General features: G+C 56.7%; 2 protein-coding genes across 10 annotated transcripts in view; both read right to left on the reverse strand.

The window, feature by feature from the left end:
* The window catches only part of STAB1 (stabilin 1), a 28,656-nt gene extending 20,758 nt beyond the window's left edge, over positions 1-7,898 (reverse strand). For all 7 annotated transcript variants that reach the window (XR_010384843.1, XR_010384844.1, XR_010384846.1 and 4 more), the window contains exons 1-7: positions 6,540-7,898; positions 5,585-5,853; positions 1,463-1,599; positions 1,028-1,143; positions 750-835; positions 587-656; positions 88-183 (exon numbers count right to left, since the gene is read on the reverse strand). Coding sequence is in view for 3 of the 7 variants with exons in the window: in XM_031470489.2 (XP_031326349.1) it covers positions 88-183; positions 587-656; positions 750-835; positions 1,028-1,143; positions 1,463-1,599; positions 5,585-5,665 (586 nt within the window). In the remaining 4 variants the exon portion in view is untranslated. The remainder of the gene's footprint in view (positions 1-87; positions 184-586; positions 657-749; positions 836-1,027; positions 1,144-1,462; positions 1,600-5,584; positions 5,854-6,539) is intronic.
* A 141-nt stretch (positions 7,899-8,039) lies between these two features.
* NISCH (nischarin) overlaps positions 8,040-26,591 on the reverse strand; it is a 32,764-nt gene continuing 14,212 nt past the window's right edge. Inside the window, exons 7-21 of one of the 3 annotated variants that reach the window (XM_064496475.1) lie at positions 26,275-26,370; positions 24,902-25,054; positions 24,186-24,254; positions 23,499-23,684; positions 23,205-23,333; positions 21,975-22,088; positions 21,539-21,650; positions 17,307-17,431; positions 16,135-16,184; positions 13,907-15,313; positions 11,588-11,966; positions 10,987-11,143; positions 10,356-10,484; positions 9,674-9,835; positions 8,040-9,274 (exon numbers count right to left, since the gene is read on the reverse strand). In XM_064496475.1, the coding sequence (XP_064352545.1) occupies positions 8,664-9,274; positions 9,674-9,835; positions 10,356-10,484; positions 10,987-11,143; positions 11,588-11,966; positions 13,907-15,313; positions 16,135-16,184; positions 17,307-17,431; positions 21,539-21,650; positions 21,975-22,088; positions 23,205-23,333; positions 23,499-23,684; positions 24,186-24,254; positions 24,902-25,054; positions 26,275-26,370 (3,879 nt within the window). In that variant the 3' untranslated portion in view covers positions 8,040-8,663. Of the gene's footprint in view, positions 9,275-9,673; positions 9,836-10,355; positions 10,485-10,986; positions 11,144-11,587; positions 11,973-13,906; positions 15,314-16,134; positions 16,185-17,306; positions 17,432-19,934; positions 21,000-21,538; positions 21,651-21,974; positions 22,089-23,204; positions 23,334-23,498; positions 23,685-24,185; positions 24,255-24,901; positions 25,055-26,274; positions 26,371-26,591 lie in introns of those variants that run through there. The other 2 variants (XM_064496474.1, XM_064496476.1) reach the window with 2 other exon arrangements.

Consider the following 26,591-nt stretch of genomic DNA (forward strand, 5'->3'; position numbering starts at 1 on the left):
TGCAGGCAGAGATCCTGCTGAAGCTCAGGCCCCATCTTTCACCCAGTCAGCCTCTTCTGCTCTGGCCACTGAAGACCTGCTGCTCACCTTGGTCACATCGGGGTCCAGCGTATCCGGCAAAGCACAGGCAGCTTCCATCCCCGAGCGGCCCATGGCGGCACATGCCATGCACACAGCTGCATACTGGTAGGAACACACAGGGACAGGTGGGACCCCAGCCTCTCCCAGGGGCACACAGGGACATCGAGTCCCGGCCCTCTTCTTCTAGAACTCAGCTCCAGCAGGCACAACTTCAAGAATACAAAGCTGTGATGAATGATCACAGGGTTGGTGGGAGCCCAGGGGAGGCACCTGACCCAGGCTGGGGATTCAGGGAGGGCTTCCTAGAGGAAGCCTCCAAGAAGAGGCCTCCAAGAAGAGCCCATGCAAATGCCAGAAATGTGATGAGGCAAAGCTTGTGTCCTGGGCAGGAAGGGTGAGACTGAGCAGTTGGGAGGGAGTCTGGTAGGAGCTGGGGGTAGGGACTGGGTCTCCACTGGCCCCCAGATGGACACTGGCTTTGCCCTCCTGTCCTGCCAGCACTTACCTGACTGACAGTCAGGCCCGAAACGGTTGGGGTCTCTGCACTCCTGGCAGGCTGAGCCACTGAAGTTTTCCTGGCAGAGGGATATATTGGAAAAGATGCACGAAGTCAGTTAAGTCAGTGCAACCCCTCCACTGCCCCTACCCCAGCCCCACCCGGCTCTTACCTGGCACACGCAGGTCCCATTCCTGTCTATGCCATCCAGACACGTCCCATGGCCGTTGCATGGGGTGTCAGCACCCCCGGGGCACTCTGTGGACAGCCCCCCCAGAACTCAGCTCTGCCCCAATTCACCCAACCCCCACAGCTCTGGGTGGCCCCAGACTTGGTCCCTCCCCCAGAGCAGCCAGAGCCAGGTGGCCAAGCTGTGCATTAAATAAGCCATTTGAAAGGGAATGTGGGTGGGCTGGGGTGTAAGGAGCAAGGCTGGGATCCTCCCCCTACCATAGCACTGGGACCCCCAGTAGCCAGGGCAGCAGGCCTTCTGCACCACGTCCTGCCAGCACTCCAGGCTGCAGCCGCTCATGGACACCAAAGAATCTCCCAGCTGCACCTCGTATCTGGGGACCAAGGATGGGTAGGACGATGGGAGGAGCTCCCCCCTGCAGCCTCCCCACTGGGTTCTCGTGCTCTTACTCCACTCCCTCTCTGCCTGGCCACGAGCTGAGCACAGGGCGTGGCTCACAGCAGATGCTCAGTAAAACCACCTGCCCCACACTCTCACTCCTCCCTGCCCGCCTCGGCCCCACTGGAGGGGCCAACAGAAGTGTGGATGAGTGAGCCCCTGCCCTCACTCTCCAGGGCTGCCAGGCTCTCCTGGTCCCCTGCCACCCCATAGGACACCCCTGAAGCAGGCAAGGATGGGGTGAGGGTCCGCACCGGCAGTCCTGTGGTATCTTCTCTGGGGACTCCCGAAGCCAGCCTAAGGGGCACGTCCTCTTCTTGATGGCGGAGCATGGGGTGCAGGGTACATGCGTGACAAACTTGGTCTTCACATCGCAGTGCCTGGACTGCACCTGGGCCACGGGCGGGGTTTAGAGTGAGGGACCTGGACCCCACACACAGACCTGACTCTTGACTGCAGTGAGGCCTAGCACCGCTCTCTAGGCCTTGGTTTCCTGCCTGTTAAGCAAGGGTGAGCAAGGGCAGGGAAGGCCCTGAGTCTGGGGCTGTCACTGCCACAGCGTGCCCCTATGTCTACAGCCATGTACCTCTGCCAGGGACCCTAGAGGCACGCCCAGAAGGCTCAGAGTCTCTGCCTTGTGACATGAAGAGAATCTGGCCCCCTCATTCCACTCTGGCCTATTCAGAGGAGGAAACTGAACACCCCGGGGGTGGGGGGGTCCTTGCCCGCAGCTGCCCGAGGACCTGAACACAGACTCTCAACCTAATGCTCATTCTCACATTTCATTTAAAAATAAACACTATGGAGAAAAGGGAACCCTCCTACACTGTTGGTGGAAATGTAAATTGGTGCAGCCGTTCTGGAAAACAGTATGGAGGTTCCTTAAAAAAACTAAAAATAGAGTTGCCATATATCGATCCAACAGTCCCACTCCAGGGAACCTGTCCGGAGAAAACTCTAATTCGAAAAGATACCTGCACCCCAATGTTCACAGCAGCACTATTTACAGTAGCCAAGACATGGCAACAGCCTAAATGTCCATCAACAGGTGACTGGATGTGGAAATAGAAGATGTACTTTCTATATATATATCTCTAACTATCTATCTATTTATCTATCTATCCGCAGTAGAATACTACTCAGCTGTTAAAAGAGAGGAGGAAGTAACGCCATTTGCAGCAACATGGATGGACCTAGAGATTAGCATACTAAGTGAAGTTAAGCCAGAAAGAGAAACAAAAATACTATACATCACTTATATATGGAATCTAAAATAAGACACAAATGAACTTATTTATGAAACAGAAACAGACTCACAGACATTAGAAACAAACTTATGGTTACCAAAGCAGAGAGAGGGTGGGAGAGGAGTGTATTAGGAGTTTGGGATTAGCAGATACAAACTACTATATACGGAACAGACAAACAAGGTCCTACTGTATAGCACAGGGAACTATATTCAATATCCTGTAATAAACCATAATGGAAAAGAAAAAAGTAAACACTAAATGACAGGCTGACACTGTTGAGGAGAACACAGCGACGTGGTCCCCCATCCCTGAGCACAGGCAGGACACAGCTTCCGAGGAGATGGCTCTCCAGGTGTCACTTTGCTTTGAGCATATCCCCCCCCACCCTTGCTGCCAAAGGACCCCCTCAGCCAGCCCAGGGCCCTCTGGGCTGCGCCAGTGTCAGAGACCCAGGAGTCAGCCCCAAACCCCTGCAGCTGACCCACGTGAGCAAGCACATGCGAGGGGGTCTGAGTGAGTTTGAGCCAAGCAGTCACGTTCCCTGAGCCTTGGTAGCTCACAGCCCCATACACCAGCCATGACCCAGCGGTCCACTGCCCATCCCTGGACAGGCAGTGATGGCAGTGAGGCAGCTGAGAGGACCTAGGTTGGAGGCAACCACTGAACTGGGACCGGAGGGATGCATGAGAATTGGTCGGGGTAGTGCTCCTAGCAGAGGGGACAGGAGAGGCAAAAGCCAGGAAGCGGGAACGAGCAAGCGGCCATGGATGATGAGGCAGAGACAGTACAGGAGAGGATGGGAAGGGGCTGGTGGCCAGGCCAGGGAGGGGAGGTGGAGTCCAGAGCAGCCCGTGGGCTCATTTGTGTTTTAAATGGGCCCTGTCTGCTGCCCGGAGAACAGAGGTGGCGACAGGGGAAGACATGGTCACCTGGGTGCCAAGAAATCCCCGGGCCTGCAGTCCCACTAGCTGGCCTGTCACAACTCCCCCAGGTCCACCATCATTGGCCCTACTGTTACTTACAGCAACAAAGTCCCAATAACATATAGCACTGACCCTGGAGGGATGGAAGCCAAACTCTTCGTTGTCAGTGGGAGAAAAGGCCACAGGAAGGTGCATTTTGATGAGAAGAGGTTTGGGAGGCTTGGGGCACGGCCTGGAGAAGCTGAGAAGTTCCCATTTAAAAAATGCTGACCACAGCTCCAAATGGGGTGAGCCCAGAACATCTCTTTCCAAGAATCCATCACAGATGTGTGGCTCTCAAAGCCAAAGAAAAGGAGAAACAGCGCCTCAATACTGTCTTTTGGTGAACACAGGGCCTCTCCCACAGCTGTGATTTGGTCTTTTCTGCTCATGCCTCTGTGGTCTGCAAAGAGGGAAGTTGCTATGATCGGCCTCAGGCTGAGCTGTGGGGCTGGATGTTGTGGTTACATTCCACCCCCCTCCCAAGGCTTCATCTTTGCTGAGCCAGGGAGCCACTAGGAAGTTGGGTAACTCCAGGGCTGAGCAGCTGCTGGCTCAGGGCAAAGGCTCAGCTGGCAGTGGGCTCCCCCGAGGGCCACCTGGCCAGCCATCGCCAGTGGCAAGGGGACCAGCTCTCACAAGAATGTTGGTCAGCCTTGCATAAGGGCTCGGGGCAGTGAGAGAGCACTGTCCTCACTCTCAGGTAGAGAGGGGTTCAATGAAGTGGTGGGTGAATTACAGGCCCTGTGGTGGATACTCATTCACAAGATGTGTTCATAAAAGTGTGATGGAAAAACCAGCAGGCAAATCACACTTCTCTCTGGGGACCTCACCGGAAGTGGGCACTCAGCCTTTCGGCCAGGCGGCCTGAAGGCAGCATCAGCTCCAGCCCACAATCGTCGGCCCGGCAGGTGGAGTGAGGCTGGATCATGGCCTAGTGGTTAATCAGATTCCCTTCTTCCCGAGGGCACCTCAGGACCCAGCTGAGCCAGGTGGGTGCTGCCTTCCACCCTGTCCCAGTCCAGAACTGATTTTGCAACATCTGCTTCCCCCAGAGACACAGCTGGAGAAGGTGAGGAGACATGAGGTGTTAAGCCTCTTGTGAAAAGGTAGAATCCCCCCAAAGCTGGGGCCCAGGGCCCAGAAATCAAACCCCCTGAGAGAGGAAGGGACCCCTAACTACTTCCCCAAGAGTCAGATGAACTTGGCCTCACAGGGGAGGGTCCCTGGAGGCAGGCCCCAGCCAGATGACACTACCTCCATCCCCAGGGTGGGAGGCTCTTTCAGAAACTTTAGTTGGGACAATGTCCCTACTATGTGGCCTGGGTGGACCTGCAGACAGGCAGTGCAGAGTGGGCAGGCTTGCAAGGACCAGACAGCTGCACACTGAGACCCTGCCAGCTCCTCCCTCATGGCTGAATAAGGAACCAACTGCAAACAGTGGACTGGAGCACAGCTCTCGAGTTGGACTGACCCGTGTCATCTTTGGGCCTTGGCTTCCTCAGGCAGAGAACAGGGTCTGCCACTCAGGGGCTGGGATGATTGGAGGGGATAATGCCAGGTGTGCCCAGAACTGTATAATCAGCTGTTCTTAGGCTCAAGGGTACTGCTGTTGGCTGCCGCTTACCCAGAGGGACTGGGGGTGAGTAAACCTCATTCTGCCTCTGGGCACCCTTGGGGCAGGACACAGGCACGCACATGTGCACACACCCAGCACGCCTATGTGTGTTCCATGTGAGTCTCTCGGCTGGTTAGCCCCGTGAGGGTTGGGGGTGATCACATCTCCAACCCCCAGGCCAGGGCCACACAGAGACTGGGCCTCAGTCTGGGCACGGAGGGCAGGAGGATGAGCCGGGCTCTGTACCCCCAACCCACAGGCTGGGGAGCCCTGGGACGGCTGTCCACACGGCTGGCTGGCTAGCCAGACACAGAGGAGGGCAGACCAACACATCCCAACATCCCTGCCCCTCTAAGCAGCCAGACACAGACCTCAGCCTGAGGAGGTGGGCATAAGCCCTCTGTCCAGCTCAGAGAAGGTCAGACAAGGACCAGCTGCCCTGTGTGTCCCCAGCCTGTGTCCGATCTGTGGCCCATCCCTCCCTGCTCCCACCACTGGCCAGCGGGGCCTGGATACCAGGTACCCCTGCAACTGGCTCACACTCACCTTCTGCCCCGTGATGAAGCTGGAACCTGCTAGGCAGAGGGCCAGGAGGCAGAGCAGGAGGCAGCCCCGAGGCCCCACCATGGCCGGTGGTGACTGGCGGGTACACTGTCCAGGACAGTCAGGACAGCCGGCTGGGGAACAAGCTCCAAGAGGCAGGCGCAGTGCAGGCAGGCAGGACGGGGGCGGGCAGGCGCTTTAAAAGCCGCTGGGAGGCCCGTCAGCTCACCCCCACAGGAACCCGCCAGGATTTCCTCCTGCATATCAGCAGCCTGCAGGCGGAAGGGAAGGTGCTGGCCACTGACCCCTGCATGGATGCCTGGGCCCTGCTTGGGGCTTCCTGGCCCAGGACCCTCCTCCTGGCATCACAGCCTCCTAGCCCACCATTAGCTACAAGCCTGGGGCCTATGAGAAGTCATGAAACACATTCAAGTACAGATGCAAACAACTTCCCACCCCAAGTACCTGCAAGCCCAGCAGGCTTCATTCAGAGGCTCTGGGGGTTCTGGTGGTTGGGGGGCAGGGCAGCCCCTGAATCAGGTCTGTCTGCCTCCACCTTTCCAGCTGCTGAGGGCACTTGCAGGCCTCTGACTCACTGCGGGACTTCATGCTAAGGGGACAGCCACCAGACTGCTCCTCCTCTCACCTGCCCTAGCTATCCCTCCGCCTGGCCCTGCCCTGCTTGGCACCCGCCCCACCATGCCCCACAATCTCTGCCTCTCTTATCTCCCCGAGGGGCCTCCTCCCTGGCCTCCCTGCGACCTGTAGCCCTCCCTCCCCAGTTCATTCTCCATTCGGCCCTGAGCCTTCCCCATGCCCTCCAGGACCCCCTCCAGGCCAGACAGGCCTCTTTGACCTGCCCCACCCCCACCCCCTACTTTTGACCATGCGGGCCTTTCTAAGCACAGAGCGAGCTCCCTTGGCACTGCTGTTACCCCAGATCCTCATGGAGACTCACCACAGATCAGTCTCAGGTCAAAGGTCTCCAGCCTTCACCTTGTAGCTCTGGCCACCAGCTGACAGTGGTTTTAGTTTATTTTCTCTCTTGCTGGAATGTCAGCTATGGGAAAGCAGGGACTCTCGTGTCTGGCTGGTTCACACACAGATGCACAATTCAGATTGTGGGATGAATGAAAGGTAATTACTTTTATTATCCTGTTACTGGTGCCAGGGAGGCTCAAAGGGGTTAGAGAATTTGTCTAGGGTCCCTTACACCGGTGTTAGGATCCAATCCCAGGTCTGCTGCCCACAGGGCCCTCTGCCCAGTCACTATACTGCAGACCTCCCCCGACTTGGTTCTGTCTACCCGGATCCAGGGTGGGGTCAGCTGTTACATGTTGGGCTGTGGGGCCTGGGGAAAACAGCCCAGGTGGTGAGCCCTATGCATGCCAGGCCTGAACATGGTGGACCCTGCCTCTGGTAAGTCAGTCCCCATTTAGGGATGACATAACTGAGACAGAGACAGGCAGGTGGCCATTTGTACAGGCCTTTGGTAAAGGCCTGGTTGGGGGCAGCCTTATCACCTGCCCCCTCCTCCTGCTCAGCAGGCCCCCCTCCCCGCACCTACCAGCTGAGAGGCCATGGGTTGGTCTTTGAGATCTGGCTGGGGGGATGTGAATGGGGAGACCCTACCTTTGGTGGCTCCTCTCATCCCCCCACAGCCTTCCTGAGGGTGATGGGTCCTCCAGGCCAGGATCCCCACTCCACTGGCACCGAGGGATGCCAGAGAAGCAGAGAAGCTGGTGGGTTGGCTGCTCCCCTCCCACCCCAATTCTGCCTGGCCCAAACTGCCTTGCAAGCTTAGAGCCTGAGGCTCCTGACTGGCCCAGGATAAGAGGGGTAGTGGGCCTCCAGGGCCCTGCAATGAAGGTGGGAATGGGCTGAGGAAGGATGGGGCACAGAGGCTGGCTCCCAAAGAAATCCCATGTCCTACCTCAGCAAGGCTCCTTGAGGCAATCATCTCTCAGGTCGTGAATCCAGACACAGATGGCACCGGGACCTCCTCCTCACTATCCACCACCAGGGCCACCTCCCCACAGGCCTTTCCCCCTGCAGGCCATCCTGCTGAGACCCCCAGACTCCAGGCCTGACCCTCACAACAGGCCCAGTGCGACACTCCAGACTGGCAGGAGGCAGGGCAGCAACAGTGTGCCAGCTGTGCCTGAGGAGCTCCATTCCTGTCTACCCTGAGGCTTGTGCTTTAGCCACAGCCCAGTGCGGCCCTGTCCAAAGGTCCCTTCCCACATCCCACGACCCCCACCCCAGGCTCCAGGGACATCCAACCAGAATCTGGCCCTGGGAGAGCCGCTCCCTTTACCCTTCGTGGCCTCTTTCCTCCTTCCTTTCCCTTAATCTCTCAACTTCCTGCATCTCTAGGACACCTTCTACCCTCATGCAACCAACCCTGCACCAATGCCCTGCTGGGACCCCAGCAGCCCTTGAAATAAAAGACCCAGACTGTGTCAAACTTGGCTTTACTGGAATAGAGAAAATGGACAACAGGAATCACACTTGGTGCTGGCAGCACTGGGTCCCCTGCCCCCATCCCTCTCAGCCTCAAGGCCTGGGGGACTCCAGCCCCCACGGGGCTCTCCCACTTGTCTGGACCAGGAGGCCACCCCTTTGGAAAACTGCACGGGGCGAGAGCTTTCAATGTGCATTTTGCTGCCAGCTTCATAATTAGCAGCAAGTACCCACAATGACAGCAACAGCAACAAGACTGGACTTGACATCTCAGGAAAGGATGTGTAAGAGTAAATCAAACCCACGGTGCCACGTGTTAATGATGGTCCCACGACAGAAGACACAACACAGGTGTGCCTGGCCGTGCGGCACCAGGGGCAGGCAACGACCCACAGGAGGCTGACGGCACATGGAGGCCCCGGAGGGGTCAGCGCTCTCACTCCCAAGGTTAGAAAGAACCAACTGAACACACACGTTCACATTCTCTGGGAGGACAGTCAAACGAAGGTACAAAAAGAGAGGAGAAAACATTTAAAAAGAACAAAGAAAGCCTGCTTCCCCGCCCTGAGTGGATGCCAGGCCAGACACAGCGGGCAGCAAGGACCGGCCATGGCCCAGGCTAGCCGGTGAGCTCAACAGGCAGCTCTCGGCCGCAAAGAGCCTCCCACTGGCGGGCCAACAGCGAGATGAGCTTCTCTCGGCTTTCAGCGCTGGGGACAAACACCTGCCACTGGACCTCATGGCCCTGACCAGCTCTGGCTGGGCCACCTGGCACCTCCCCAAAGTGGTCCAGAGTGACGTTGCCCATTAGATCGTGGCCCTGCACATCATCAAAAACCAGGGTGAGGGCCTGCGGGTAGGTCTGGTAGCCCATGAGCACGCGGTCCAGGTCCCGGACGCGGCGGCTGTCGTCCAGCCGGTACCGGTCCCTCTGTGGCGGCTCTTTGGCGAACTCGGGCAGTGGGTAATGGACGAAGTCCTCGTCCAGGAGGAAGATCTCGGCGCTGGTGAGCAGAAGCGTTTTGGGGCGCAGCATACCCCTGCAGCGCCCCGGTAGCGGCGAGCCCACCTGGAAGGCCTGCACATACAGCAGGATGCTGAGGGCCGGCGCCTTCTCCGGGTCTGCCATCTTCTGGGCCAGGATGAACGTCAGGTCCCCGATCTCCTCCTCACTGGGGTAGGTGAACTTGACGTGGCTTGAATGGATCAGCTCGTAGTTCTCCATCTTCCCTGCAAAGAGAGACACCACCAGGACTGGAGCCTGGAACAACTGGCTCATGGTGTGGTGGGACTGGGAGCACCAGCGGCCCCAAGCTACCCAGAGATGGCAGCACGAGCTGCTTGTCTGTGAGAAGCAGGAGAGCCCACTCCAAGCCCCCATGCTCAGGCGGAGGCCCAGAGAGCAGCAGCTCATAGCAGAGCAGACACTTGAGATGCAACTGCTGGATGGTGTGGGTTTGCTGGAACGGAGACTGCCATGGGAAAGCCCATGGAAAACCCAAGCTCACTAAGCAGGAGAAGAGAAAAATGTGAGAGAGAGAAGCAGAGGGATCCGAGGCACAGAGAGGTTCCTCTGGGGCTGCTGCGGCCCTTGGGGTTGGTAAGGAGACCCGAGCTAGGTGGGGGTACCTGTGGTCTTGTTTCCAAACTCAGAGTAGAAGTCTTTGTCGACAGGCTCAGGTGAGGGCGTGCGTTCCAGCAAGGAGAGCACAGCCATGAGATGCTGGAGGAAGCAGTGTGTCAGGTAGCTGTCCCGTGTCAAGCAGGTAACCACCTGCGCCGGGGAGGAGCCTGTGGGAGACAGGCCGGTCACCACTGCAGGTTACTGCTCCCCCAGCCCCGTCCCCGCCCCTGCAGCCATCTCTAGTCACTAGCAGGTCAGCCCGGACCTGAGGATCACAGAGCCAGGGCCAGGACGGACCATGTGGGAAAGCATCACGGGGCCTGGGGAGATGGCCATTTCTCAGCCCGGAAAGGCTGTGACTTTTTTCCGGAAGGGAATACAGAGGCATTAGGGAAAGAGCTTAGTTTTCTCTCTTCAGGAAGTGTGAGTCAGAAACATCCTGCCTGTGAGCCCAGGGCCCGCTCTGCCTGCTCGCCCAGCACTTCGCTCCTGGCCTCCCGCTCCAGGCCCTGGGGGGAGAGTTCTGCACTCTCAGCAGTTCCTGAAGCTGCTTCCTCCCGCTCTGGTGAACTGGCTTGTGAGAGGAGAGAGAATCTGCCTGTGATAGTGCACCCACAAAGGAAGGTGGAAGCCCAATGGGGACACTGGACTTCATTCAAAATAGGACAAAGCATAGTGGTCACTCACCCGTCAGCCGGAAATACTGGTCGAAAAGCCCAACGTTGACTACCTGCAGGTCGCTGAGTTTTAAAACAAAACACTGAGAGATGTGGAAGGGACTGTTGTTGTAGTCAGTGTTTTTCTGATGCCAGAAATCTGTGAAGAAGAGAAAAGGATCAAATGTGGTGGTGGCCATGCTGGGCGAGTACAAGGGTCCCAGGTGCGCAGCTGTGTTGAGCAGGAATGGGTCCCCCTGACTGGCCTGGCCTGCTGAGACCTGGTGAGAAGCCACCACCACCTCTACACCAACAAGGTCTCACGGGCAATGCGTTCTTTGGTCTGACTCTTGCCTGGAGGGTGGAGCCACTAGGAGCCCTACGACCGGCCACTGGCTAAGGCTCCCACTGAGGCCCCAAGGAGCAGAGGCTGCCCAACATCTCCTTGTCACGGACAGGTCCTGGGCTTTCAATGGGCCCTGGCCAGTCGCTTTCACGGCTAGCCTCATACCCCTTGTGACAGCTCCAGGGGGAAAGTGCTGTTACCACCCTCAGTCCTCAGGAAAGAGATTCTGGGCCCAGTGCGGTCGAATCACTGCTGCCTCAGGCCACACAGGCACTTCAGAGACAGAGCCCCCCGCCCGGCACGGCCGGGTGCCTACCCTGCAGCGGCTCTGAGAAGTAGCGGCGGAGGCCGTCGTGCAGCACCAAGTACACGGCCTTGGTGGAGAGCAGCACGCAGGCAGTCACCTCCAGCCCCGGGCTCTGGTAGAACACCACCGACGACCACAGGAGGTGCCGCAGCTCCTCGTTTTCCACCTGGACACAGAGGGGCCAGATTTACGGCTGCAGGAGAGGTCGGCCAGGGCGGGGCATGCAGCTCCTCCTCCAGCCCTCCAGCAAGGGCACCCTCTGCCATCCCCACTGCCCAAAAACGGGCCCACAGCCTTGGGTAGGAAGGTGCAGGAGCTTTTCCGCATCTCATCAATGTATTATAAACTCAGAAGCAGAGAGGTGTGTGGTGGGGTTGGTTTAGGGCCTGAGATTAGGAATGGCCGCAAGGGGAGGCAGTGACAGGGGACAACAGGCCAGGGAAGGGCAGCCCAGGACCTCCCTAACTCAAGCCCTCAAAGTTGTGAACAGCTGAAGCTGGGGGGAAAGCTGGCACAGAGAAGTCAGGAATCTGAGGCTGACCCCAAGGCGAGCCTATAGCAGCCCCAGGACACCTGTGCCACCTTCCTTCACACGAGCGCCCAGCCCTACCTCGGCAATGCTGCTGTGGAAGAACTCGACAATGGCCCTCCCCTGCAGGCTGGCGATGTGCCGGAGCGACGGGCAGGCAGGCAGGTGCGAGGGGATCTGATTCTCCTCTGACGTGGACTGGATCAGGTGCTCGCTTGGGTATTGGGCAGGAGCCTCAGCTTGTGCTGGGGCCTCAGCTTGTGCCAGGGCTGAGGCCTCTGCTGGGGTATCCTCTGGGGCTGAGGCCTCTCCTCGGACCAAAGCTGGCACTGAGGGCTCCGCCAGAGCTGGGGCCTCTGCCGGGGCCAGAGCTGGGACCTCCGCTGGGGCCGGGACCTCTGCTGGTGCCGGGACCTCTGCTGGTGCCGGAGCAAGAGCCTCCTGGACATTCCGGTCATTGCTGCATCTCCCAATTCCCCAAGAAACACCATATTAACACATAGACCCCAACTGGAGATTTGCACCCCATGTATAACATCAGAGTGTGAGGGAACGCATGCACCACACACTACCTCTGAGGTCACCTGGGGATTTTACCCCAGCTCCCTATGGGGAGAGAAAGCAGCGGAGGGAAAGCGCCCGGGCCCTTTCTCTTGGGAGGGAGATGGGAAGATGGGACAGCACTGAGACAGACAGACACATGTGGCCCAAGGACTGAAAAATCATTCTGAGATGGTGGTAAAGGTGTCAGAAATGCCACTCCAGAGTCCAAAGCATGGACCAAGGTGCCCAGGGCTGGGACCTGCGGGCACAGAGAGGTGAGAACCAAAAACTCAAACTGCTCCTCAGTTTGCCTTTGGGGTCTCCTCAGGTGGCTCAGGCTCTCACCTGACTCGGCTACCACTGCACGTGGCCACGCTGGGTTTTCCCTGGTCTGTTCCAAGCACAAGATCAAACAGTGCTCAGGAAGAACCCTTAAAGCTCACAGAGGTGGGGAGGGCCCTCTGCAAGCAGCCCACATGCCCGTGCCCGAATTGGTGGGTAGTCGTGGATGTCGTCCTCTCAACTGGACAGCCCAGTTGTTGAAAGAGACCCCTGGGGCCCTGATCTTGCACTGGGCCAAACGCCCCCAAGCCCTCTGGCTGTCCTCCTCCTGTCCTGGGAAAGAAATACGTCTCTTGGTTTAAAGCAGAGTGCCTGCTTCCTGCATGCTGTTCCCACTGTGGGCAGGGTCCAGCCAGGCTTGGGGATGACAGGGAAACTGAGACAAGGTGTCACCATCTGAAGTCTCATCACTAGGGTGGGAGACAGGGAGATGGCCAGGCAAGACCACCTCCAGCACAAGGAGGCATCAGGAGTCTCTATGGAGTGCATGGAACTTTAGTTGGGCAAAAGAGGGGCCCCTGATTCAGCCAGGAAGAGGCTAGAAGCCCTGTGGGAGCATCAGTTGAGGGGCTGGGCTGGAGGGAGAAGGCAGGCCCCGTGAGATGCTGCAGTGAGGACTGTCCACCAGGATGGAAGAGGAAGTGAGCCAGACCGGGCCTTAGGGGACAGAAGGGCCGACAAGCCAAGAGCTTTCTTGCCCAGGTCGGGGAAGCCCCAGCATGCCTGAAACTGGGGCAGCAATAAGAGAAAGGGGCACCCTCTAGGGCACAGGGCCCCTCGAGCCCCAGGCACGAGTTAACTGTAGGTCTGACCACAGCCCCATAGGCCCCTATATCCCAACCCCAGGTAACCCTGAGGGAATCCAGGCTCAGGGGGCAGGAATAGTGGGAGGAGAGGAGAGCACAAAAGAACAGGACAGGGTTGCCAACTCCTTCCTCTGCATTTCAGTCTCCCCTTAGAAAAATAGGACTTTGCTCAAAATGACCACCCAGCTCACACAGACAGGTTCCGCCAACAGGTTCCTTTGAAAGGAACTCACAAAATTACATGTAGAGCAGGCCCCTGAGCAACCCAGGTCTTCCTGAAAAGGGGTGTGTGGCTCACCAACAGGGTAAGGCATGGAGCTGGGGGTCAGAGGCAGGTGGTGCCTGAAGCAGTCCTCTAGCTCACAGAGCCAGTCATAGGACTGTGAGCCCAGGGTGTGACACCTAGAGGCTATGCTTGGGCCCAGTGGAGAGGGCCAGAAGCCTGCGGACCCAGCCATGCAGGACTCTTAAGTGGCAGAGAACTGGGCCAGCCCAGCACTGTGGAAAGACAGCTTTCCAGGGCCTCCTCTGAAGCCTTAGGAGATAAGGAGCAGTCTAGCACCAAGCCTAAGGGAGCCACAGGCAACGCTGAGGGGGTTCAGGAGCCAAGGAGGAGATGCTAGAGATCTGGGTAAGGTGAGGGGTCTCAGGCATGGTGTGCACACCAGCCCCCTCCCCCAGTCCCCAGAGAGCCCACGCTCCGTCTCACCTGGCTCCGCCCTCGGCGGGCTGGCCATCCACAAGGGGGCTCTGAGGCCTGCCCCCGGTTGCAGGGCTCTTGGCGATGACCACAGTCTTCAGGTCCTGCAGTGAGGCCCGCAGCTGGTTGTAGATGCGCAGGAAGTGGAACTTCTCATGGGGCAGCACAAAGATGGCGGTGACAAAGCGGTAGCCCACCAGCAACTCGAGCACGTGGCCATCGGCAAAGGCGCCTCGTGGCTGGGTGCAGCTGCGTGTGGGGTCCAGCAGCACGGTGGAGAGTGGCACGCGGCTGAGCTTAAAGCTGTTGCGGTTGCGGCAGTTGTGCGTGCCGCGGTTGGGCATGGGGTTGAAGTCGGCCTTGATGACATTGAGGTGCTGGGGCGTGAGCAGCAGCCAGTAGGGGATGGCGGCAGACTTGACGGCCTCAGAGGGTGCGCAGCAGGAGCGCCGCACGGCAGAGCAGAGCGTGCAGCTGGCCCACTCGATGTTGCCCGAGTAGTCCCCAGCGGCTGTCTGCACCATGCGCTTGTCGCTGTAGACCAGATAGACAGGGAAGCAGCCCTGGCTGCGCTCCTGGCAGCCACCCGCTACCTTATAGAAGGTGAGCAGCTGGCGCAGGAACTCCTGCAGGCTGGTGTGGCTGCCGTAGAGCACGGGACTGCACAGCATAGCCATGTGCTGCGGGGCGAAGCACGAGCGCAGGTCAGCGTGGAACTCGTGCAGGTTGGCAGCGTCTGAGATGATGAAGAGTGTGTTCTCACTGTGCCGCACCTTGAGCACCAGGCACAGCTCCGGCATGAGGAAGCCAAACTCGGTGAGGTCGCCGTGCGGGAAGCAGAAGACGAAGCGCAGGGACGAGAGGATGTGCTGGCTGCTGCCCCGCGACTCCTGGTGCGGGATCTCAAAGACGGCGATGCCGAAGTCAGTGAGCACTAGGCAGGCTGCGAACTGGCGGATGCTGCCCTGCACATGGATCAGGAAGCACCAGAGCACCTTGAGGATGCGGATGTGCTCCAGCAGGAAGTCCTCGTCTGCGCCCAGGGCCCATTCCAGAGCCAGGCGCTCCTCCTCACCCTCCTCCTCCTCTTCCTCCTCCTCTTCCTCTTCCTCTCCAGGCCCAGCCTCCTCCTCCTCCTCCACATCTGGGGGTCCCATTTCGAAGTAGCGGTTCTCAGTAACGTCCTCCTCCTCCTCCTCCTCGTCATCCTCGCCCTGCTCGCCCTGGCCTTCCTCTCGCTGGTTGGCAGCCTCGATCCAAGCAGGCAGCTGCCGCTCGATGGCCTGCCGGATGAGCGTGCTCAGGCGCTGGATGAAGTCCTGGTTGGTGGCAGTGTAGCCAATGCAGGTGAAGGGCAGGAAGATGATCTGGCCAGATCCAGGCACCACCTGGACCTCTGGCTCCGCATGCTCTGGGCTGTGTGGGGAGGGGCCAGGTCAGTGGCATGCTGGGCAGGGACAACCCCACCTCCCACATCTGAATCCTGCTGCAATCCCCTGGCCCCGAGGAACTAACCAACAGGTCTCCCGAGCCTCCTACACAGTTGAGACTGCTCCTAGGACAAGTACCCTGGGAGGGAGCTGAGGAGCTAGAAGGCTGGGGCTACCAGTCTAGTCAAGAGTCCACACTTTCAAAGGCCAGACCCAGCCGAACCGGCACAACCCTGCCCACACCATGAGACGCCTCAGTCCTTTAGACACTGGCTGTGAGCTCTAAAGGCAACGAGTGCTCACTTGACAGCAGATCCCCTCAGGGGCACCCAGCAGCCTTTGCAGGTGGGAAGGGTGGGGAGTGGACTAGGTAATTCAAACTCCTCCCCGCCACTACTGCCCTTGGGCAAAGGGTATGCAGAGTGGGGATGGGAAACCTCTTCTGTAAAGGGTCAGAGAGTAAACACTTCAGGCTTTGGGGGCCACCCCACCCACATCATTATTTAAAAATAACTCTAAGAATGGAACAATCATTTTTAGCTCATAGGCTGGACAAAACAGGCAGCGGACCAAACTGGCCTTGATCTGCTGACCCCTTGTGTAGGATAATATGTGTCCAAGCAAAGTTTAGGGATTAGAACTTGGAAAGAGACCAGAGCCCATCTCATCTGTGTTTATTTATTTAAAGGAAGAAATAGTTCTATAAGACTCAGAACAGACTTTTAACAGAATCTTAGCTACCACTAGCCCACAGCTGAGCATGTGCAGAAGGCCCAGAATGCCTTCTCACAATAACCTCCTCCTTACCTTGCTCCGCCAACAGCTCCTGGCACGTCCCTTAAATCATCAGAAGGTACCTGACAGAAAAGGAACAGAGTCAGCCACCATCTGCCGCAGCCATTCCCTGGCATTTACTGGGTGCCGGGCCCTGAGCCAGGTGCCCCACCCTCATGGCCCTGCAGGTGGCTCCTTGCCATCCCCACATTCCATCCTGGGGTGGATCCCAGGGCCTGGAGAGGCAGACAGACTCACCTAGTCACCCCACCAGTGCACAGCAGGGGTGAGATTCCCAACTGTGTCTGATCCCAGCCCACGCTCCCAACCCCTGGGCCAAAGCCTCTTGTGCCTCTGGGTCTGGCACCTGAGCGTTCCTTGTGCCATCCCAGAGGGTCCATGTGGACTATCTACCAATTTGATAATGGGCCAGCAGAGGACAACGGTGAGCAGAGGCTGTGCAGTGTCTGGCAAGGCCCACCCAATGGGCAGGGGGAAGACTCTGGGCTCGGGAGACTCCTACTGTGACCCTGGGGTGGCGGGGTCAAGGAAGAGAGCCGTGGAGTGCCCAGACAGAGCAAGGGCTGTCCACTACCCTAGTGCCACATGTGCAGAAGGCCCAGACCCTGTGTTGGTAAAGAGGGCTGGAGGAAGGCGCAGGTACCAAGCACACTCCCCATGCACACAGCAAACAACCCCTCACACCACACTTGCCATCCTCCTCTCTTCCTAGGACACAGGGAGCTGCTCAGGAACCCTCAGCAGCAGCCACAGAGGAGGTACCAGAGTCATGCCATGTCCAGACTACCAGGGTGACATGCAGGAATGGGCAAATTGGCCCAGGGATGCCAGGCAGCAGGGCAGAAACTCTTCCTGATGGGTCTGGAACCCAAACAAGCACCCCTCCAGGGTCTTCTGAACTACTTTCCCCAGGGAGTCTGCTCACATGTGCTAAGGGTCATCTGGCTTTGTCCCCCAGGGCCCAGTGAGAGAAAACCACCTGTTCCCATCAGCCCAGAGAAAGACAGAGACAGACAGACAGATGCTGACTGAACACAGACCCCTTAACCACAAAGCAGAGTACACCAAGCACTGGCAGCGCCTGCCACAACTCCAGCCAGGCCACCTCCTACTTCCAGACAGCCTCAGGCAAAAGAGTTGGCTGCAGAGATAACCAACCCCCAGAAGCAGGAAGAGGATGTTACCTGTCCCGCAGGGATGGACTCTAAGGAATCGGAGCATCCCTGGGCAATGGGCCGGTCCTCGGGAGTCAGACTGTCAGTGGATGAGAGGCTGCTGGCCAAGGCCTCCTCTTGCACGAACATGATTCCTGGAGAGACCAGGGGCAGGCGGGTGGGGCAGGCGGGGCAGGGAGAGCAGCCATTCAACAATCAGGGCTGGGCCCTTGGGCTATTGGCATGGCTGGGGGCTAGCGAGACCCCCAAACCCAGCCACGTGGATTACAGAAGAAAATGTTAAAACTGAAATCGTACAATAACTGGAAAAACAAACGAATGCTTATCTAATCTCACGGTAGGGAGAGACTTTCTGAGCCTAAATCCAAAGGAAGTAACTGAGGTGTGACTACGTAAAAACAACTCCAAGTAAAAAAAAAAAACCTAAGATAAATCAGTCAAATGAAGTGAGAAATAAGTGCTTGCAACATTTGACAAAAGCTTGTATCAGTAAAAAGCTCTTATAGATAACAAAAAACAAGGGGAGAAAATGAGAACTCCCATTAGGAGACTGCAAAGAATGAACAGACGTTCCACACAAGAATGGCCAATGGACTTAACACACAATACAAGCTCACCCTCCTGAGCCATCAACAAAGGGGCAAGTTTTGCCTCTCACTTTGGCAAAGGTCAGACTGCGTGGCCTAACTGGGCGGAGGCCGGCACTGGGGTGCAGGCGGCCCTGCCCGTTTGGAGAGCAGTTTGGCAATATGTCCACCAAGAGCCTTAACTTAAACGTCTTCACTCCTAGAGCCTCTTTCTGGGGAAATGGCTGAAGCCTCCAGCCCACCCGCTGCCTCCCACCATCTGACATCGCTACAGAGCTTCATAGACACCAACACACCGGCCCCTCCACTGGAAGGCCAGGCCTTCTTGCGGGGTCCGGTTTCCTCCAGGACTGGTGAGGACAACCCACACCCGGCCTCCCACAGGACACACACCACTGACCCTCCCCTAGGCCGCCTCCCATGGACAGCACCCCGAAAACACATGGTGTTCTTAAAGCCTGCTGAGGCTGTTTTATGCTTGCCTGGACTCATTATTTTGCTCCAGACATGTTCTAGACTGGTTGAGGGTAAAGCCTTTTTTAACCTTAAATGCCGCTGGCTGGCTGAATGCTGGGCGTCAACCCCTAGTTTCCCAGAAATCTGGAGAAGACCAGGGCTTGCCTCCAAAGCTTGGCTTCACCACCATTCACCATGGCCCAAGAAATGACTCAGAGAACTCAGAGCCCCAGAGGTCACAGACCCTTGCCCAGCTCAGCCACTGCCCGGGGACAGGACACTCACACAGCCCAGGTCCTCTGCCCATGGGCTAGGCAGGCAGATGGCCCAGGCCCAGTCACCCCCCAGGGCGCAGCAGCAGGGGCTGTGCCCAGGCAGGACGGGCAGCAGGCTCTCAGCCAGTCATGAAGCATGCTGTTCTCTCCTGCAATCCACCCGCTCCTCCCTCACACACTCAGACCCTACCATCCTCCAAGATTCACCTCACACACCACCTCCACTGCAAAGCCCTCTCTGCTCGAGACAGACCTCTCCCTTCCACAAATGCCCCAAATCATTCTGCCCCATTCTCCGTTAGGCGTACAGCTCGTCATCCCAAGAAGCCCCAAGTTTCTCAGGGTCTCTGTCCCGGTCATCTGGAAACCCTCCAGTAAGGACGCAGGGAGGACAGCCCTTCCTGACCACGTCTGAGCCAGGAGTAGTGCCGAGCACCTCCCCAGAGTGAGCTCACGCATGCCTCCCATTATTTACCACAGTTCATCAAATCTAAGATGTGCAGAGGTGGCACCATCCTGGTCTCAGCAGGTGTCCACTGAAGGTTTTCATACAACTCTCACGAATACCAGCTGGCTGACTGCAGCTATGAGATGCCACTGACTGAAAGATGCACTTCAATTTCAGAGAAGTCACAAGGGGGAAACATGTGCATCTTAGAATCGATGAAGTAGGCTGGAGAAAACAGAGCTTCGGGAAGCAGCAAGTTGCTTCAGGGAATGAGGCCAGGGAAGCTGGGACGCAAACTCAGGTGACTGAGTCTGGGTGCCTGCTGCTAACCACTTCTCGACAGCCTCCTCTCAGCCCTTGAACCTGGCTGGAGAGTCAGCTGGTCTTTGCACATCAGCCCCTGTTGGGCATAACTGTCCATGGCTTCAACAAGCTGGCTACCAGCTCCTGAGATGAACGCAGGCCTGGTGCTGACTGGACAGCGCCCCCTCCAGGCAGGCCCCTGAGGGCGCAGTTTATTCACAAGTATGTTCACTTCTACAGCATCAGGCTGGGAGCAAAACTGCTCCCCCCAGGGAGAAACCCTTGCCCATCCAGGCAAGACCCAGTAGCACATAGCTGAACACAAACATCTGTGGATTCCTCCACATTAGCGAGAAAAGGCAACATTTTCCTGCCACTACCCACCCAAGCCCTGTTTGGAGCTGAGGAAATGTGGACAGGGACAGTCTTTCTGCTTCCTTCCTGGATTGTGGTTTGTACAAACAAGTGGTCAGAAAGGGCCAGAGGATGGGACAGGGACAGCAGAATTCTCAGACAGGGGCCCAACCTTTGTTGTTTCTCACAAAAAGGAAAGAGATGTGCACACAGAGACATCCACTGCAGTTTTATTTATAAGAGGTGCAAATCTGGAGACAACGTCTCAATGTCCAGTAGTGGGAATGGGGGCAGACTAGGGAGCCACGCCATAGCATGTCCCTAGGAGCGGGGGCAGTGAGGAAGGGGGCTGAGGCCTGGGCCTGGCTGGTACAGGGGCTTCACCACCAAAGGGGGTGCAGCCTCCAGCTGTGGCCTCAGGGGCAGATGCCTCACTCACTGCCCGCAGCTCGCTCGTTCACTCATGCACTCACTCATTATTTGACTCCACAAACGCTGACTGAGACTGGCTGGTCCCCGAGGATATCTGCCATGTCTCCCTGTCCCCAGAGCCTAGTCACATGGTTCCCCACAGGCCCCCAGTGCTGTGACCAGCAGCTCAAGGTGGCAGGAGACAGGGTTAGGGAAGCATCTTTGCAATGATACAAACCCCCTCCTGTTATACGTAAAAAAAAAAAACAAAAAAAAACAAAAAAACAAACCCGAAATTGCTCAGTCAAGAGTGTTACAAAAGAGGATGGAGAGCAACCCCGGCACTAACGTCCCCTCCACTCTCAGGAATGCTCGCTCACGTCTCACGGTGGTAACCTTGGTAGCTGCCCTGCAGCGGGCTCTCTGACTTAACCAAGCACTTCTCCCTTCTCACCCAGTCTCCCTCTCTCTGACGTGATGGCTGCAGGGTATTTCGGACCACACCTCAATCCCCCTCTCTCTCCGATGTTCGCCACATCCCATGTTTTGCTAGCATAAATAGTGCTGCAGTGAGCATTTCACCTCCCCCTTCCCCGTTATCTTATCCTGTTAAGATAAAATCCCCACCAGTGGGGTTACCGGGTCAAGGGGTGGGAACGCTTTTCTGGCTCTTGAAACATAGGGTCAAACTGTTTTCCCAAGACCTCACACCAAGTTCTCCGTCTCCAGGAGCCCGGGCGGGCGGCGTTCTTTCCTGTGTGTCCCGAGCCTCGGCTCCACTCGGGACGGCACACCCTCCCCTCTTCCGTGGGGGCCGGGCCAGCAGACACTCATGGGACCTGCTTCACTCACTCATCTCCGAGGATGCCTGGGTTCAGAGGTGAAAGCCCTTTGAAAACGCTAAGACAGTGGGTGGGTGAAAGGGATTGGTCTTCGATGGGTCCACAGACAGCCCATCTCGGCCCCACCAACAGTGTTTGGTGCTGGGTCACACCACACTGGCCACAGCGATGAGGGATTGGGGCGCCCAACTTAGGGAAGTAACAAGGCCTGGCTTCCCATTAACAAGGAGCCTGTCTGCCCATACTGCCTGTGGGGAGTGGGGTCTTTAGGGGCCAGCAGCCCTGAGCCTGTTCAGAGAGCACACCCCGTGGTCTCCTAGAGGAACTGGACATGGGTGTCAGAGCAATTGGGATTCTTCACTAAGCAAACAACAGGAATCAAGCCAGGCACCCCCCAGCCATCTGCCACCCCAAGAGGGGCTGGCATGTAGACAGCACCATGCCCTCCCCGTATCTGAAGCCTGTAGGGAGCAGGTGCCAGCATCTCCCCCCAACCCCAGCCCAGTGGGGGGCCCAGGCAGGGCATGTGCAGCTTTGCTAGGCAGTAAGGTACACACACGATTACCTTGGTTGGAGAGGATGGGCTGGGGCAAGGAGGCAGAGGTGGAAGCCACGGTAGTGGGGGAGCTGCTGGGTCTGACGCAGGGGGCAGCAGAGAGCCGGGGATCCTCACTGACCTGAGGAGGAGTGCTCGTATCAGCGGGGGAGAGGAGAAAGATCCGGAAGAACAGAGCCAGAGATGTGAGGAGTTCTTACAAACATCAGTGACAAGGAAGGTGATCTCGACTAACCCTCAGCAGCCCCATGTAACAGGTCTCACCACCACCCCCATCTCACAGATGAGAAGGGCATGACCTGCCAAGGGCACACAGCCTGGGAGGGGGGCAGCCCGGACTCTGTGGCCGAGTCCTCCCCCAGCCCAGCTCCACGGCGAGCCAGCTCGTTCCTTGGCTGGCTCCTCACTGCCCATGCTCCCGCCTCCCTCCCACACAGAGACCCACCTTCTTCTCTGGGTTGCTTAGTTTGGACTTGACCTCCTTGGCTTTCTGAATTGCTTTTAGCACTTCCACTGTGTCCAGCTCCTTCTCTGTGGTTGCTATGTTGTCCAGACAGACCTACAGTGTCCAAAAAATGGCTATTGGTGTAGGGGCCAGCCAAGAGAAAGGCAGGCACCCCAGTGAGGAGTGGGCCCTGCCCTGTAAGGACAAAGGAGGCTCCGAGCTTCTTGTCACTGATGGAAGTGACCTAGGAGCTCCTTGGTGTGGCCCAGGCAAGTCCCACACTGTCAAGCCCATCTCTGGGAGTCCCTCTCCAAGAAGGGAAGGCAGAGGGAAGGGTCCTCTGAGAAGGCCCTCGGATGGCTGGGAGTGGAGGAAGGTGGTGCCTTGAACTAAGCCCCCAATCATGGCAGAATCCAGATCTGTAAAGAGCGAGGATAGGTTTTCTGGGCTGGGAAACTAGGGGGCAAAGGCATAGGAAGTACATGGGGGGGTAGGGACCCCAACTGCAAACATGAGGGAGCTGTGGGCTGGCAGGCATTGGGCGGGTGGCAGTATGGTCGAACAAGGGAAGGTCCTAAGGGCCTGGAGCAGAGCTGGGGAGGGAGGACGAGACATCTTGTGGATACTGTCTTGGTGACAGTGTGGAGAAAAGGGCACTTCGGGCAGAAGAAAGGAGATGGGGGTGGGGGGTAGGGTGTGGAAGGACGAAAACAGACTCCCAGGTATCTTCCGGACAGGAACTGAGGGAGAGGTGGAGAGGGGCCTGCTGGAAGCTGAGGAGACAGAGGAAGCTGGAAGAGGAACTGCTGGGCTGGCGGGGCGGCAGGAGACCACTCAACAGGCAGTAGATACTGGCTGGGCGACACTGGCCAAGGTGGGCAAGCCCTTCAGGTTTGTAGTTAGACTTTATGTTTGGAAGTTGTCCAGGAAATGTGATTATTTTAAATACCTTATTCCTGACCTTTGCCTAAATACACATTACTTTTTGGCGAGTTGAAGACAGCCCCTCCACACTCAGGCTGTGCCTGTTGGTTTGTGGGAAGCACCCTGGCCTGAAGCGCTGACAAAGGTGACGTAAGGTAAACCCGCTGGGGAACTACGGCAGCCAGCGGCCCCCAAGGAGAGAAGCGAGGGAGTCTTCTCTGGGGGAGGCAGAGGACATCCCAGAACTGCAAGGCCCCTCAGGGTCAGCAGGGACTTCTGAAGCGGACACCACTGCCAGTAGCTTACCTCAGAGGCTCTCTCTCCGAACTGAGCCAGCACCTTGGTCCGGTAGTCAGGGATGATGCTCAGGGGGTTGTTCAGCAGAGCCACGTGCTCCAGACACGGGAGGCTGCCAATGCTCCTGACCTCCTCCATCTGCAAAGCACGGGTCCCATTCCCCCCATCCCTTCTTTTAACACTTCAGCAACGTGACAACATGCTTGATGGCCAGTGAAAGAAAGCCTATCGTTCTCTCTAAAGCGACAAACACCCAGGCACAGCCACTCCAGAACCCCGAGACCCTCCTGGGCTGCAGCTCACCTGTTCGATTCTGTTGTTGCTAAGATCCAGGTTGACCAGGGAGTAGAGCTTGTGCAGGCCACTCAGACTCTCCAGGAGGTTGCCCGCCAGGTTCAGGGTCTTGATGTTCCCCAGTTTGGTGTGAACTCCTTCCAAGGAGGAGAGCTTGTTGTAAGACAGGTCCAGGTGCACGAGGTTGTACAGGTGCTGCAGCGGCATTGAGAACAGGGTAAAGTAGTTCACGTCAAGGCTCCAAAGAAAGGGGCCTTCCAACCTCAAACGACCAGTTCCACAGGTTGGCTCCTCTGACAGTCATCTGCAAGGGAAGCCCTTCTTCCTGGCACTGCTCAGGGGTACCCCTGCAGGGGCAGCATGGCCCACAGGGTAGGTGCAGGCTTTGAAAGCAAGGCTGTCACCCCCATGATGGAGGCACATCATCTTCATCACATTCGATGGTATTTACACATCTTTTCTAGTTCTTAGGAACTAGATCAAAAAACGCTCACAGCATCATGGGGACCCTAAAGGGACGGCAGTAGCACCTGTCTTTATAAACCTCTGGTGCACCCAGACCCCTTTTGAGCACCCGTGAAAGAAACCCCAGAGTATGGCCAAACTCCCAAGGCTGCATCAGCCTCCTGAATCTCAGGAGAACTGGACCTTGTGAGAAGCCTGCAGGCGGTGATGGTCTCCCAAGACATTAATTACCTGCAGATTGTCCACGACCTGTACTCCATTGTGACTCAGGTCCAGGAACTCAATCTTTGGAATCAGTTTCTTGTGAAAGAAAATACAACACCTGACGTTACCCTAGGAGGTGGGACCCTACATGGCCCCTGCACACAGTGGACAGACACCCTGGGATGCTTTCTCCTGACCATGGACTCCTGGGCTGGCCGTCTTCACAGGGCCCCTGATGTGACACCTCCCAGTGCCTACCAGCAGCACGTCCTCAGGAACACACAGGGGCTCCAGTGCTGAGCATGACCCACCATTTTTATGGAACACTTGGCTTGTAAAAATGACAAGCAGCAAGGTCCCAGACAGAGAAGGAAGTATGTCCCCCTCCAAATCTACCCACGCCATGGAGAGGCACAAATACAGGCATCACATTCTTACTGCCCAAATACCATCTGGATGTCATTCTTTTATGGGCACATCTGGAACCTACAGAATGAGCTTTCTGCTCTACTCCTCGGGAATAAACTTCATCACTTACACGGTGTTTCTGTTCTATCAAATGTACATGCAAAGAATATGCTTCATTTGGTTCTACGCACACCTCAGTTTAAAGAATCCCATTTTGAAGTCCACTTTTGAGAAATGGCAGGCAATGCACAGAGCACTGGATACAAGTTTTCGGTGGTCCTTTGAGAAGGTTAAATACCCAACCCAAGGGTCTGGTCAGGCCTTGAAGGACGTACCACGGACTCGTCGATCTCTGAGATGCTGTTGTGGCTCAAGTCTAGAGCGGTCAGCGCCTGCCACGTGGGGATGACGGCCGTCACAGGGCCCTCCAGGGCCGCGCCTGCTGGCTCCCACTCATCAAATTCCGAGGCTTCAGGAACGAGGACTTCCTGTGTAAGAACATCTGGTGAGCACCACATGCAGGCCGTCATGCAACACTCACTGGGAACACAATCATTGCAAAATTTCAGGAAGGGCTGGAGCATATTTAGTATGTGGAAATGAAGTTGCATTAAAAGGAGGTTTTGGTTCATATGCCTTGAAACGATTGTGAAATAACTGAAGAGCTTAGCAACATAACAGCCACTTGGAATATGTTCCAGCTCTACTTGAGAGGCAAATGCTTTTCCAGCCCACAAGAGCCCTTTGTTATATGGTGATGTCTTTTCTGGCTTAAATCTCGGAGGCTGAAGGTCAGAATTTGCAGTGTTTCCAGGCAACTGTGCTTTACAAGCTGGCATTGTGGCCCCCATGGCGGACAGCAGGCCCTTTAACCATTACTTCACGGGCTAAATCCAGCAGTGCTGAGACAGGGGAGCAGCTCGGAGCACAGGGGCACCATCCAAGGGCAGGGAGGCAGGCTTCCTCATTTGACTTTTGATGCCCTTTGACAAGACCTCTCCTCTCTCAATGGATCTTCTTGGGCTCCTTGAGACAAGTGGCAGGGAACCCCTGCAAGAGGGGCAAGGTTGCCTGACACAAGCTGCCTTCGTTCATGCAGTACCCTCAGGACACAGACTTTTCACCTAACCCCAATCTTGTTCAGACACTGTAAGTACTAGAAGTACCACTATGGTTTCTCCGTATCTGCAGAAGGATTTAACATTACTAAGATGCATCCCATAGAAGGGTAAATATAGAAGAAACGTGCAGTCTCAGTCTGCACGCTTCTGCTGCTCACACACAAACAGGGCCCAGTATACACAAGCCCACCTGGCTCCTCCAAGTCCGCTGAGCACAAGGTACAAGCAAACGCTAAGCCAAGGCTTTTTATATTTAGAGAAACATTTCTGTCAATTCACCTAATAAACATTCTGCCACTTGCCACTGCTAAATAATTCTGTTTATCAAAAACCAGTGACTTTTTGGGGGGTCGGGAGGTTACCCAGTTCCTTAAAAAATTGTTAATACTGTTGACTTTTGATGAAGACATGGCCTAACACGTCTCAGGGACTATCAAACACTGGGAGGTCCCACACGACCCCCAAGGGCAAGTCTAGCCTCTGGCTGCTGACAGACAGCAGTGCTGACTCCATCCTCGGTGCAGGGACTGTGGCGCAGGACCCTGTCCCTGAGACAGTGCCCCAAGTGGGTAACAGGTGGGGCTTACCTTCATGGAGGTTGCTGAGAAGCGGACGCTCATCGTGGCTAAGGTGGGCTTCGACGCGACCAGCCCCCGGATGTGCTTGGCATCACAGTGGCTTATCTGGAACAAGGAACAGCTACAGTGTCGTCGCTCCACCACAAGTCCCAGGACGTGGGTATTCACCACCCACGCACAAAAGGAGCACAGCCATTGGTGACCTTGAATCCTTTGAGGTAGGTGGTGACTCAAACCCTAGGTCTTTTCCCCAATTTTTAGTGCTAGCTAAACATTCGCTGAAGCAGCTTGTAAGCCTATGAACCATGAACTCCATTTTCTCTGAA

This window comes from Camelus dromedarius, chromosome 17, assembly GCF_036321535.1.
Source record: "Camelus dromedarius isolate mCamDro1 chromosome 17, mCamDro1.pat, whole genome shotgun sequence".
Taxonomy (NCBI): Eukaryota; Metazoa; Chordata; class Mammalia; order Artiodactyla; family Camelidae; genus Camelus; species Camelus dromedarius.